The sequence below is a fragment of the Peromyscus californicus genome, unplaced genomic scaffold (assembly GCF_007827085.1).
Source record: "Peromyscus californicus insignis strain IS unplaced genomic scaffold, ASM782708v3 Scaffold_19__1_contigs__length_69161282, whole genome shotgun sequence".
In the NCBI taxonomy this organism is placed as follows: Eukaryota; Metazoa; Chordata; class Mammalia; order Rodentia; family Cricetidae; genus Peromyscus; species Peromyscus californicus.
The window spans coordinates 37433759-37447901 of NW_026294491.1; the positions used below are offsets into that span (position 1 = coordinate 37433759).

Here is a 14143-nt window from a genome sequence, read left to right on the forward strand (position 1 = left end):
GCAGCATCCCTCCGTGGCCTCTGCATCAGCTCCTGCCTCCAGGTTCTTGCCCTGTTTGCTCCTGTCCTCACTGCTTTTGATGGTGAACTGTTACATGGAATCGTGAGTGAAATAAATCCTTTCTTCCCGAGTTGCTTTTGGTCATGGTATTTCATTACCGCAATGGCAAAACTGAAACACCTCAGTCAGAATGACGATCATCAAGAAAACAAATGCTAACAAATGCTGTTGAGGGCGTGGAGAAAGGGAGTGGGGGTATAAACTGGTGTCGCCACTATGGAAGTCTATGTGGACTTTCTCCAAAGGACTTAAAACAGAACCACTGTATGACCCAGCTGTATCCCTCCTGGGTCTATACCTCAAAGACTCTATTTCAACCCATCACAGAAATGCTTGCACATCTCTATTCATCGCTGCTCTCTTCACAGTAGCTAAGACATGCCCACAGACAGGTGAGATGTGACACATACACATGATGGCATTTCATTCAGCCACAAAGGAAAATGAAACAATGGCAGTGGCAAGAAAATGGTGAATGGGTGGAGCTTGGAATTATTGCATTAAATAAAGTCACCCAGACTCGAGTTTTCTCTTACATGAAGATCCTGGACTTGCAGTTATTATATATGTGTGTGTATGTGTATATGGGGATCACGAGAAGGGGGAACTTGCCAGAAAGGGGAAATAGGAGTGGAGGAGACTCATGGGAAAGTAGGATCAGCAAAAACAAAGAATGTATAAAAATGCTATAATTAAATTATTTTTAATGACAAGTAAACGTTAATTTAGGGCTGAGGAGACTGAGTTCAAATCACCAACACCCACATAAAAGTCTGGTGTGGGCAAAAAGGCCTGGAACTCAACCACTGAAGGGCTGGAGACAGGAGAGATTTCAGGGACTTACTGGCCAAGAAGCCTCATCAAAAAACAGCAAGCTCTGGGTTCAGTAGAAGACTCTGTCTCAAGAGATCCAGAAGAGAGTGTTAGAGCAAGATATTCAGGCATGGAATGTGTATCCATACACAGAGATGAGTATACACCACACATACACACATACACATGAATTATTTTAATTCTGTGTGTGTGTGTGTGTGCGTGTGTGTGTGTCTGTCTGTCTGTCTATGTCTATGTTTCTCTGTCTCCCTGTCTCTCTCTCTCCCTCTTCCCCCCTCCCCCTCGGTTTTATATGTGAATGTGTAAGTCAGAGGTCAATGTTAGGTGTTTTCCTCAGTCACTCTGCCACTATTCATCTTATCTTTCGAGACCTGGAGCTTGCTGATTGTCTAGGCTAGCAGGCCAGCAAGCTCCAGGGCCCCTCCTGCCTCCAACAACTAACTCCTCGGCGCAGCAATTATAGGTGTCCAGCAACAGTCAACTTTTTTATATGAGTGTTGGGGGTTGAAGTTGGGTCTTCGGGCATGTGCAGCAAGCACTTTACCAACTAAGATATTTCTCTGTGTCCAAAAAAAAATTAATAAAAGTCATTAGAAAAAAAAATACTGTTCTTTTAAAGGAGAGAGATGACATCGTGCTAAGTGAAAAGAAAAAAATAGTCAATCACAGAACCCATGCTATCAAGGGATGGGGTGACATGATTTAAGTGTATGTCCTAAGCTCTTATGGTGAAACCTAACACTCCAATGTGATAGTGTAAGTGGAGGTGAGAGCTTTGGGGAAATGATTATGTCATGAGGGCTCTTCCTCTGCAAATGGAGTAGCGCTCTTCCTAGGGCAGCGGAGATGGCCACCAAGCCTGAGGACTTAATTTGCTACCCAGGGCCCACCTGGTGGAAGGCAAAAATCCACTCCTGCAATTTGTCTTTTTACCTCCAGATGCACACTGTGGCACAGGTGTACACACACACACACACACACACACACACACACACACACACACACACACACATACACACACAAACAATGCAATAAAATACTTTTTAGAGAAAGAGGGGGGCACTGAAGAGAGCTCTGTTGGCTGCTTCCTGACCTTTCGTCTCTTCAGCCAAGTGAAGACACAACCCACGTCCCCTCTGGAGGAGGCGGCAACAGCAATCATCTTGGAAGTTCACGAGACACCTTGATCTCAGCTTGCTCAGCCTCCACAACTATAAGAAATCAATTTCTCTTCCTTATGAATATCCAGGCTCTGATGCTTTGTTACAGAGGCACAAACCAAATAAGACATGAGAAATTCACTGTTTCATTAGGTGCAGAGCTTCCATTAGAAAAGACAGAGTTCGGGAGCTGAGACAGCTGCTCAGAAAGTGAATATTCCTAATAAAGCTGAACTATACACTTAACAATATCGGTATTATGTCTGTGTGTCATATATGTGTATCATAATATATGCATATATGTATATATAAACACACATATATTATATATATTATACATATATATACTATAATTTACAAACTATTCTTTATCTTGGCTTCGGAGTGGTTCTTTCATCTGGTTTTTGTTTTGTTTCTGCACTGGGGTAGAGCAAGGAGAAGAACCAGACTTTAACAACCAAGTATGTAGAATTCAAAGTCAGTAACACCTGGAACTTTCAGAGTGGCAAGTGAGTTCTCTAAGTTGTGCTTGTCTAAATGTTCCCTCGAAAGGCTACTTTCTCCCCAGTGAAGATAAAATTATCTCCTAAGGAGTCAGACGCCACCACCCTGTTGGAGGTTCGGGAGACCGAGGACCGCTAAATTCTTGTAGCGGCTGGTGTGGTAAGGAACAGCAATAACAATAACAACAACAACAACAAAGATTGGAGAGCTGCCCCTGGAGCCCCGGTGAAATCGGAAACCACACATTTTCTAAACCAAAATCATCCGTCCAAGATTTCTGGGCAGTTTTTGAGTGGGAAGAAGTCAACTTTGAAACGCTGGCATTTCTGGGGCATTGTGACGGATAGACAAGATCGAACGTGTAGGACCTTACACCTCCCTCCCAAATTTGGAACACATGATCACTAAACTGAAGGCATGCCAAACACTTTATTCTTAGAAAATATTTTTATCCATACTGTAAGTTGTCTGTTTCCACGGCTGAGAAGATGGTAGCTGTGGAAATGCTAGCTACGTGGACAGATGTTTCCTTTGTCACCAGATGTCAGGTGCTATGGTTTGTATGTGACTCCCCAGAGCAACAGAACTGGGAGGTGGGACTTGCTAAGAGGTGGCCAGGTCAAAAGGACTCCGCCCTCATGAATGACTAAATGGCGTTATTGTGGGTATGGGTTAGTCACTGTGAGGATGGATTTGATATGAAAGCAAGCTTCTCCCCTGTTTGCCTTTCCATCTTCTTCCCTAGGAGCATGCAGCATAAAAGATCTTTCTCCATGTCAGCTACATGCTCTTAGATTTCTCAGCTCTGGGAACCATGAGCCAAATACATCTCCATCCTTTATAAATTATTCAGGTATCTCAGTGCCGCAGCAGCAGCAGCAGCAGCAAACAGACTAGGACCCCAGAGATTGCACAGGTCAAAATCAAGTCCCATTTGTAACAGTTGACAAGCCTTGGGGGCGCTGGTGACAGCTCCTGTTCTCCACCCTGACTGAACCCCCGACTGGCTGGATTTCTGTTGCTGTGAGAAATGCTATGACCAAAAACAGCTTGGGGAGGGGGAAAGGGTTTACTTCCTCTAGAGCTTAAAGTCCACCATGAAGGGAAGTCAGGGGAGGAACTCCGGGCAAGAACTAATGCAGAGGCCATGGAGGAAAACTGCCTACTGGCTTGCCCCCCTCCCCATGGCTTGCTCAACGTGTTTTCTTATACAACCCAGAACCACATGCCCAGGGGTGGCATTGTCCGCAGTATGCAGACCCTCCCACGTCAATCATTAATTAAACAAAATACTCCACAGTCTCTGCCTGCAGGCCAGGAGTATGGGGCAGGCAAGTCCTCAGTTGGTGTCCCATCTTCTCGAATGATCTCACTTGTGTCAAGTTGACAAAAGACTAGTCAGTCCAGTGAAGCACCAATCATTTTCTCAAATCCTCTGGACATGCCCACTTCATGATCAGAAATACGTATCAGTTACCTAGAGCAGTGCTCTACTGAAATCTCTCCCCGGCTATGATGCTGTCTGGGACATGAAGAATTTGAATATGCAAAACGTGTGTCAGGTCCGGGCTTTCTGACCCGACATCCCGCCATTTTCTCCATGTCACAGCACAAATGATGATATGAACATCCTCCTCCTCTGAGCCTTGGCAACGCTGTTAAGCAAAGCAAGGACTCTTCAGCTTCTCCCCTAGACCCAAGGAGTTGTGTTTGCCTTGTACTGAACCTAGAAGCCTGATTGGTAACTACAGTTGAGCAGGAGGGCAGAAGCAGGCACTGGCTCTCTTAGGCTTCTGTCTGAGTTATTTTTTCTGCTGTGGTGGTAAAGCACCATGACTTGGGCAACTTATAGAAGATAGGGTTTCTTTGGGAGTAGACTTTCAGAGGGATAAGAGTTCATCACCATCATGGTGGGGAAGCTGGAAGCAGGCAGGCACGGTGATGGGAGCAGCAGGCTAAGAGTTCACATCTTTTTTTTTTCTGGTTTTTCAAGACAGGTTTTCTCTGTGTAACAGCCCTAGCTGTCCTGGATCTCGCTCTGTAGATCAGGCTGGCCTTGAATTCACAGAGATCCGCCTGCCTCTGCCTCCCTGGGATTAAAGGCGTGCGTCATCACTGCCCGGAAAGAGTTCACATCTTAAACTGTAAGCAGGAAGCAGGAAGAGTGAAGTGGGGTTGGTGGGAGGCTTTTAAACCTCAAAGCTCACCCCAAGTGACATACTTCCAAGCAAGGCCACAACTCCTAGGCCTCTCCAAATACCATCAGCAGCTGGGGACTAAGTATCTAAACACCCGAGGATATGGGGGACATCCCATTCAAACCACAACAGTTTCCAAATAGTTAGGTACCATGCTGGGCTGTGTCATGGAATAATCAGACAGGACCTTCCTTCCCTGTCTTTACTCAGTGTCTAGCATTTCACCATTTCATCAGCCCCAAAGGAATTCCCATCTCTTGGCTTTCTGAGTATAATTCCATTACTGACTTTCTGAATCATAGCTCTCTTTCTCCCTGATTTGTGATCTCATTCACTAGGCCACATTCCTGAATGAAAAATGAGGTTCCCTCAGCCTCCATAAAAGTCCCTGTTTTGCCTTGACCCTCACAAGGGCAGGCTCCCACTGCAAGTACAGCTTCCATTCCAAGAAACACAGAGCACTATCCTGAGAAGTGCAGGGATCCCAGCTTAGCCCAGGCAAGAGGGTGGCTCTGCCTACCTTAGACCTAACCAGTAATAGCATGGCTAGGGACACATCTCTTAGAAATTGTGAATGATACATTTAAAGCCATTTCTAGATAGACCAACTCACTATGAAATTCCACTGGGTGCACCCTGGTACCACAGAAATAATGCAAAAGATTGGGTGGTCCCTACTTTGTCCTTTATTGGCAAACTGTACTGCAGACCACTTGAAATGATTAAGATTACAAGTGATACTGCTCCTTCAGGATTCCAGGTACCTGGCGGGAGTCTCCCTTTCAGTTTCCTTGAATTCCAAGTCATTGAACTGTCAACATCCTCTGTGGAAAATGCAGAGAATTCTAGACACTCTGTCCTCTCAGCAAAGGCGTGGAATCTGAAACATGAAAGGTGTTCTGTATTAGGCACATGCCTATCAACTCTCTCAGTCAATTTGCTGTCTTTGGTGCTCCAAATCTGGGTTTTGTTTGTTGTGTTTTCTCAAGATTGGGTCTCACTATGCTGCCCTAAAATTCTAGGCTCAAGCAATCCTCCTGCCTCTATCTCCCAAGTAGCTGGGACTATAGGCATACAACTCTACACCCAATGCCAAGTCTCTTTACCTTAACCATCTTCTCTGATTTCCCTATACCTTGTCTTGTCAACTCCCACAATCCAAAGCCAAGCAGAGGAGACAGCTCAGTTCAGTTTGTTGAGCAAGCATGGGGACCTGAGTTTGGATCCCCAGCACCCAAATATGAAGCCAATTGCAGCATACATCTATGATTCTGGCCCTGATGAGATATAGACAGACAGACTCCTGGAGCTTGCTGGCCAGCCAGCCCAAGTGAATCAGTGATCTTCAAGTTCAGTGAGAAGCCCTGTCTCAGAAAATAAGGTGGCAAGTGACTAGGGAAAATGTCCAACATTGACTCTGGCCTCCATACACAGCCTCATGCACACACACAAGAATGGCTTGGGATTTTAGGTGGTGGTGTGGCTTCTCATTATATTAATTAGCTCAACCAAATGGTATTTGTTGAGCCTAGGAAATGATAGTGCTATTTTGTCTCTAAGTCTCCATCACATTAACACAGTTTTGATGGCCCAGGCACCAAATGGGGGACCCCACTAGCAGCCATTAGCATCAACTGGCTCAGCATTGAAAGCCGGGGGTACAGACAGCCTTAACTAATTTGCCTGTTGCTGAGCGGCCTCAGTCAACTGTAACTCAGCAAACACATACTGCCCCAGGCTTTGAGCTTAAGAGCTAATGAAAAGAATTCCTGTGTGGGCAAGTTTTGAGGGCCTGCCAGCTCCAAGTGTGGTCCCAGGAACGGCCGGGGAGCTGGTGAGAGATCCATGATCCCAGGCTCCTGCCTGGACCTGCTGAGTCAGAACATGACTTTAACAAGATCCCCGGAGGATTCATGTGCACGGTAAAGCTTGCGGTTGTTGGTGCGGGGCAAGGTGATGGGCTAACCTCTCTTTTTCTCTCTTTCTCTGCCTTCTGTGCAATGCTGCAGCGGGATCACAGGCCCTCAGGCACACCAGTCAGGCACCCTGAGCTACATCCTCAGGCCCTAGATTGCACTCCCGAAACCCCTCCCCTGTCAGTGCTAGGACTCCCTCAGCTTATGATTCACGAAGGAAGACTCAGGTGGTACTCAGAGATCAGCCTCTGCTTGTCACTGCTAACGCAACTCAGGGAATCCTGCCGGACCACTCGGAGTGGACAGAAAAGTGAACAAAAGTGGGGACAGTCTCGGGGCCTCCTGGATTGTGTCAAGACTGTCATTTTCCTAAAGAGCTTCAGCTGAGACTGGCACAGTGACTTGGTAGCAGTGACCAAGACATCCTCATCCCTGTGGCCCTGAGGCCGGGGCACCCAGCCCGCCTATGCCTGCCTCCTGTAGGCACTTTCCAGAGCAGAAATGGCCAGTTCTCTTCCTTTGGTGACCACTTGATAGGGCAAAGTGTGTGTGTGTAGGGGTGGGTGAGGTCTGTCCTGGCAGACCCTGAACCCTGAGTGCCAAGGCCTTGGGTGTCTAGAACTTTCCCCTCTCCAATCTCTTCTCCAGATTAGAGAAGAGAGCAGGGTGGAAGTTCCTCTAATGGGGTGAGACACAGTTATGAAAGGCTCTTTGGAGAGTACTACTTACACCACAGCACCCACCCCCACACTGGGGGCTCCACATGAACACAGCCTTGGACGCTGTGCTGGTGGGAAATCAGAGGCCAGTGGAGAGCCCATGGCCTAGGCAGCCAGCAAGCTAAAACCAGAAAGGCAGGCTGTTCCCAGTTGGGTATGCTCTGCCTTCTAGCTGGGCCCGGAATCCCTGAGCACAAAGGAACAGCAGAAGGCATGGTGTGTCTGAGCCCACGCCACCTTAGGCAGAAGCACCGAGGGCTGTGCACAGGACTCCCTTGTGAGGGTCCAGAGCACGCAGAAGAGGGCACTCCTCCACTGACTATTTTATGCAAACCCACCACCCTGCAACGGATGATCTGAAAGCCGGAAGCTGAATCAGCACTGCCTGTGACATGTTGCTCCCTGAGCGCTGAACCTCCTAGAGAAAGTTCCCCAGGAGATGGGGGGCAAGGACAAGGCAGAGAGGGAATTCTGCCAGCTGTCTTTCTCTCTACCCTGGAGAGAGTGGATGAGCAGCCCCCTACTATCAATTTGGGGATACTCAGAATCCCTGGGTCAAAATCTTATGCCTGGTGATTTCCAAGTGTTTACAAAGTTTCTGGGGTGGTGAGCTCAGATTCTCGAAGGTCTTGTTGCACATGAAGAGTCCTGACCCTCTTCAGACATGGAAAGTCAGGATTCCTACAGCTGTGGGCAAGGAACAGCATTTCCACCAACTCTATTAGGCAAAATGGTGGGTGAAAATATGTATTTCCGGCTTGTCTTTGGTGCCAATAAAGGCTAAGTCCAGGCCTCAATATCACTAACAATTCCCGCTTCTTTAATATACAATAACCTCTATGTTCAAGAAAAGACTGGCTGGTGTGACCAATATGCAGTGAGCAATAGGGTGTGGAGCTATCTCCAGTAGTCCAGTGTCTGGCCCTGGGGTGATAACTGGCCTGAGCGTGAGAGCCTGTAACTTCCAGGCAGTACTTACTGTCTCTAGGAATTAGCTGACTGAGAGGGCAGTCTCTTCAGTCTGAAAGACTGCGAGATGTCAAAACAGAAGACCTGGATCGATGTATGATAAAGAAAAGTGTACACAGACCATGGAGACCGTACACAAGGACATACTGGGTAAGCATCTAGATTGTAAGTGGGCCACCCGTGCTCGGGCCCTCCCGAGTCCGTCTTCTGCCTACCTGCTGTGGGTCTTGGTGCTCAGCTTTTTTAAGAAAGCTACGGTTTCTTCTCCCTTGGCGTTGAAGGACACTGTGCAGACTGGATATGGGATCTCCAAAATCCTCTGGAGAAGCAGCTCCTGGGACTCCTCCGGAACATCCCCCACCACAAAGTAGTAAATGGCTTCGATCTGCAAGACAGAGGCACCAATGACGACAGCTTATCGGCCTGCTGTACACCCAGCCTTGCACTAGACTCATCAGCAACACGTTTTCTAATTGCTGTAAAAAAGAGAGGGCAGAAAGAACAGAAGTTATGCTCGGTGTCCTGCAATGACGTTGAGAGGCAAGGCCAGCAAGTGAATCACTCAAGATCTCTTCACAGCGGTGGCGGTCCTCGGGGGCTACACAAAGAAGAATATAGTTGGCAGATTTGAGAAGAGCTGCTGCCTCAGGCCTACAGGTACATAGACAGGAGAGGAAAGGTAGTTTTCAAGAAAAAAAAAAACAACAAAGTTTTGGCCCAGTCAGCCACTGAGAACAGGGAGCATATTATTATCCACTTCCTCGGTGGTGCCAGAACTCTACAGCACAAACTCATCCATTGTCAATCTGAGGCAGGATGCAGAAGAGAGGGTGTATTCCCAGCTGGCTCATCCTCTGCTCTCGCCACACTAGGGAAACACATGCCTGGGGAAATGAGGCTGTCCTGACTCCATGCAGCTGGTCAGGAGAATGATGTGCCCACACGGCTCTGCTCCACACAGCTGTGCCAGAGTAGAATGCTGAATGGACAATCATGTCAGAAGCAATACACACACAGCACACCCACATACCACATACCACACTCACACATACCCCCCACACCACACCATACATTACACACACACACACACACACACACACACACAAACACACACACTGCATACACTGCACACACACAACACAACACACACATACACACAATTAACACACATACCACATATCACACATCACACTCGAATACACCAAACACAACATGTGTACTACATACTACCCCCGACATACACACCATACCACACAGACACACACCACACTCCCTATATACACCATACCCCCCACCATACAACATACTACATACACACACACACTCCATGCCCCCATACACACACACCACACCACACATACACACCATACTCCATAGACATATACCACACCACACATTATACACACACACAAACCATACTACACATACACCACACACACTACAACCACCTACACTGTACATACTACACACACACGTATACCATCACCACCACATAGGCACACAACACATATACTACACATCACACTCAAACATACCACACACACACACACATACACACACACAAATAGACCACACACACCACACAAATACACACTACACATACACCTTTTTATGTTGATGTAACTAATTATACAAAATCCTGGATGCCTCCACCCTCTCTGTCACCCTCTCTTGTCTCCCTCTTGTTCCTTGTCCCTTTCCTGTTGCAGATTGGATGTGAAATGCTCCTCATTAAATCATTTGTTTTTACAACTCCGCCCACAGCTGGTGACACAGCTCTGAAAAGTTCTAGAACCCTTAAGAAGGAGAGCCTTGCTGGAGGAAGTGGGTCCCTGGAAGCAGGCTTTGGGGTGTCTTAGTCCGGTTCTGCTTCCTGTCTGCTCTGTGTCCTGACTGCCATGAAGCACGCCACACTCCTGCCACCGTCCCTTCCTGATGGACAATGTCCCTTCTTAAACTGAGAGCCAATGAGCCCTTCTTTTGTTGAGCATTCTGTCACAGCAGTGAAAAAAGGAAGAGATATGCCTCTTCCACATCCACCCGCCCCAGGGTGAGCATCTATGAGAGAAAACATGGAAGACTAGTCTTAATGAAAATTACTTGCTTCCTTGACTACAATGACATGTTCATCTTAATCCAGGGATTCTGGGAGATGCACACATCACCAAAAATAAGTGTTCTTGGCATAATCCAGGGATATATAAAGCCCACCAAAGGGGCCCATGAGACATGTCCTCAATGATATCACTCTTGGTCTCCTCCTGACATGAATGCATGAACTCAGGCAAGTGATCTAGCTTTAGGTCAAAATGAGACAGTGCAACTTACCCTTCATGGCTTGGTTTTCTACACTTTGGGAATCTACTCTAATGTTCATATGTGTATTTTACAGAAACCTCCGAAAGTACAAATCAAAGCAAGCCAGGATTAGACACCATCTGAACCTGTCCCTCAGAATCGCCGTAACTGATCACTTCCACAGAGAACTGGGCAGAGTCCTCCGCAAGGGCACCGCATGGGTGAGAAACAGGCTTCTTGGGGCCCATGACTTATTTATGCTTTAACCTCAGCCCCTTAGAGCTGAAGCTAGTCAATCAATGTTTCCCCCTCAGCTTTAAACCTGGTAGAGAGGGGATGGACTCATGGTTGGCTGCCCAGCTGTTTAGGAGCCTATGTCTGCAGCAGAAAGAACACACTTGGTGTCCAAGGGGGCCAGTAGAACAGGGGACCAAGGACCCAGGCTGCGAGTTAGATGGCCAGAGTGAGAACCCAGACCAGACTGTCGGCCACTACCTCCTCCAGCAGGCACAGAAAGGCCCTGCCCCCTCCCACACCTCTTCCTCTTCAGTCTGTCAACACTAGCTCCCAGATTTTTAAAAGAACTGCTAGGAAGTGAAGCCTGATGGATGCTGTAAATCTCCTCCCACCAGCCACCCAGCAGGCAGAAAAAAAAATTCCAAGAAACAGCATTCCATGGAGCATTACGATGACTGGATTGTTTCTTCCAGCAAATGCATCCCAGGCTGTTCCTCTTCCTGGCGCCACCCAGCCCTTGTGCCAGGTGTACAAACGGGGTGCCTCTGTGCTCAAATTTAATGTAGAAATATCCTCTTATAGGTATGTGAAATGACACATGGCCCAAGACAAGGAACAGACAGAGTACCTTGTAGTGTCTGTGAGAGCAAAAGGAGATAAGGACCTAGAGATGAGGAGTGCTGTGCCTGTGGACTCTGGCAGGATGCTTCACTGCTGCTGGCAATGGCCCAAGAATCGGAAACTCTCGTGTAGAGATGTTTTTCCCCTGAGATGTCATTGAACTGAAAACTGCCTTCGCCGCACTGAGGTGTTCAGCCTCTTGGGAGCGAGCTAAACGCTCCTGCCGTTTATTCCACATAAAATAGAAGGGCAAGGTCTGGGGGGGGGGATGGTCCGGCCCATAATGTGCTTGCGGCTCAAGTATGAGGACCTGAATTCGATCCCCAGCACTCTTGTAAGATTCAGGCTCCGTGAGTGGTGAGTGCCTATAACCACAGCACTTGGGGTACAAAATTGGGAGACCCACGGGGCTCACTGGGCAGATAGTCCAGTCAATCATAGAGCTCCAAGTCCAATCAGAGACACTGTCTCAAAAAGCAAGGTGGAGAACAGTTGAGGAAGAAGATATCTGACATCTGAAGACCTCGGGCCTTCAGAGAAATGCGCGCACACACACACACACACACACACACACACACACACACACACACACACGATTAGGATAGCACCTTTATGTTCTGTTTCAGTCTGGACCATTACATGGCAACCTGCCTTCTGCCCGACAAGGAGACCTTGGCCTCTTCCTAGCATCCTCAGCTTTGGAAGGAAGAAAAGGAAGAAACAGACAGGGAGCAGCTGCTGCTTCTACTCCAGTTACCCTCTCTGACACCTGTCCAAGCCGGCAGTCATCCCAAAGCCTCGGGCATAAAATCTTCCCGCCTCAAGAAGCGAAATGGAGAGCAGCCCCAAGCGCAGCGAAGAGACTAACAAAGACTCTGCCTCTCTCCTCATACGGCGGCGCAACGCTGCAGCATTTTAAACCAACTCCGGGCCCGGGGCTCTAGCTCCTGGTCCTCCCCGTCTCTCTGACAGTCCTTTCCTTCTTTGGACCACTTTGATTTTCTGACTCCCTTATGGTGATGACTCCTCCTTATGTCCAGCATTGGGATCAGTTCTAGTCGGCTTCTCGGATCACTCCTAACACCCTGGACCATCACTGACTCTCTGCCCTTCCAGGCTGGAAGGTCTGTGTTCCACCCATTGTCTCCACTAGAGTCCTCTATGGCTCAGCAAAATCACCTGCCTGGCCCAGCACCATCCACATCTCTTCAACTGAAAACAAACAAACAAAACTCAATTCTACGCCACGTGTTCGGGACCAGAACCTAGCTTGGGCCTACACCTAGCTCCCAAACTCAACCATATTGACAGTATTTCCTTTTCATTCCTTCACTGTCCAATAAACATTTCAAGAGCCCTGATTAGGCATCGGGGACACAATGGAAAAATTTCACACCTGTCCAAACTGCTCCAAGGAAACAAATGAGATGTCAGTTTTACAGACTGACAGTCTGGCAATCAGCAGGGCAGGCACCTCATAGGATTGGAGAGTCTGTCTTTTAATTCACTCACTTAGTCTCCTGTGAATATGACTTAAAAACCCTCAAATCTAAATGTGTGCCTACCAGTTACATGAAAGAAAGGCTGATATAAACAAAAACAGAAAGCCGGGCATCCTGCAGGGCAGACGACCTTCTGAAAGCATGAACGAAACTCCTCAGACAGCTTTCAAAGGCAACCAAGGACCAGGACTCTGCGGAACAGCCTTTTCTTCTCCCAAAGACCCTTCGTGCTCTGTGTCTGCAGGTTTCCAGGGCCTGCTGGTACTGTGGAAACCCTGTGCTGGCCAGCACAGCTGGGCTCTGAGGACCCCAGTCCTCACCTGCCAAGCATTTCCTCAATGGCTCACAGGATGCCCTTCCCATGAACCAGGTCCTTTTGCACAAGATACAGTGATGAATCGGGCTTCAGTTGTGCCCTGCAATAGCTAGTACTGAAGACATGGTTTTAAACAGACCCCTCACACTCTACCTGGGCTCCTCTGAGACCCCAAGACTCATTCTCAGGACTCCCTTTTTGTCCATTCTTCTGGGTTACTAAGCCCAGTACTGAATGAGACCAATGGTCTCCTCCACAGATGGGCATCACATAATACAGGCTTCCGTGTTAATTTTTTGGATAGTAATGTCTATGAGTTCCAGGGCCCATGGATGGAGGAAGACAACTCAAAGCAAGTTGTCACCAGTAGGAAAAGCCTAGTTGGGTATAGTCACTATTCCGAAAGTATTTTGACGTTTAAGTCCTTTCTTTTTCTAGCAGACCACAAGGATGAACTGAAACTCTATAGGGTGGCCACGAGGGGGCACAGAGCAGAGGAGTGGGCCCTTAGGGGAACCAATCTACCCCATCACACACATGCATACTGTTTCTCACTCCCACAAGACAAAGCATGGCATTTTCTAATACACAAGACAGCTGTGTTTACTAGAAGTTTCCTTGAGATCACCCACAGGTAGAGGCTATTGGTGAAGGACTTCTGTGGTTTGTATACGCTTTGGACTTGCTCTAGGCCACAGGTTGAATGCAGTGGTCAGTACCTGAGGAAGCCTTTCTTGGTTCTTCTTCTGTAGGACACCCCTGGCACTCACTGGGTTGTTCATATTTTCTAAAGTAGGGATGAACCCAGG

The 14143-nt window shown here is 47.8% G+C and overlaps 1 protein-coding gene across 1 annotated transcript in view; it reads right to left on the bottom strand.

Moving 5' to 3' along the window:
* The window catches only part of Vwa3b (von Willebrand factor A domain containing 3B), a 187850-nt gene that overhangs the window by 149813 nt on the left and 23894 nt on the right, over positions 1-14143 (bottom strand). The window contains exons 6-7 of the mRNA XM_052745145.1: positions 8576-8745; positions 5521-5636 (exon numbers count right to left, since the gene is read on the bottom strand). Of these exons, the coding sequence (XP_052601105.1) occupies positions 5521-5636; positions 8576-8745 (286 nt within the window). The remainder of the gene's footprint in view (positions 1-5520; positions 5637-8575; positions 8746-14143) is intronic.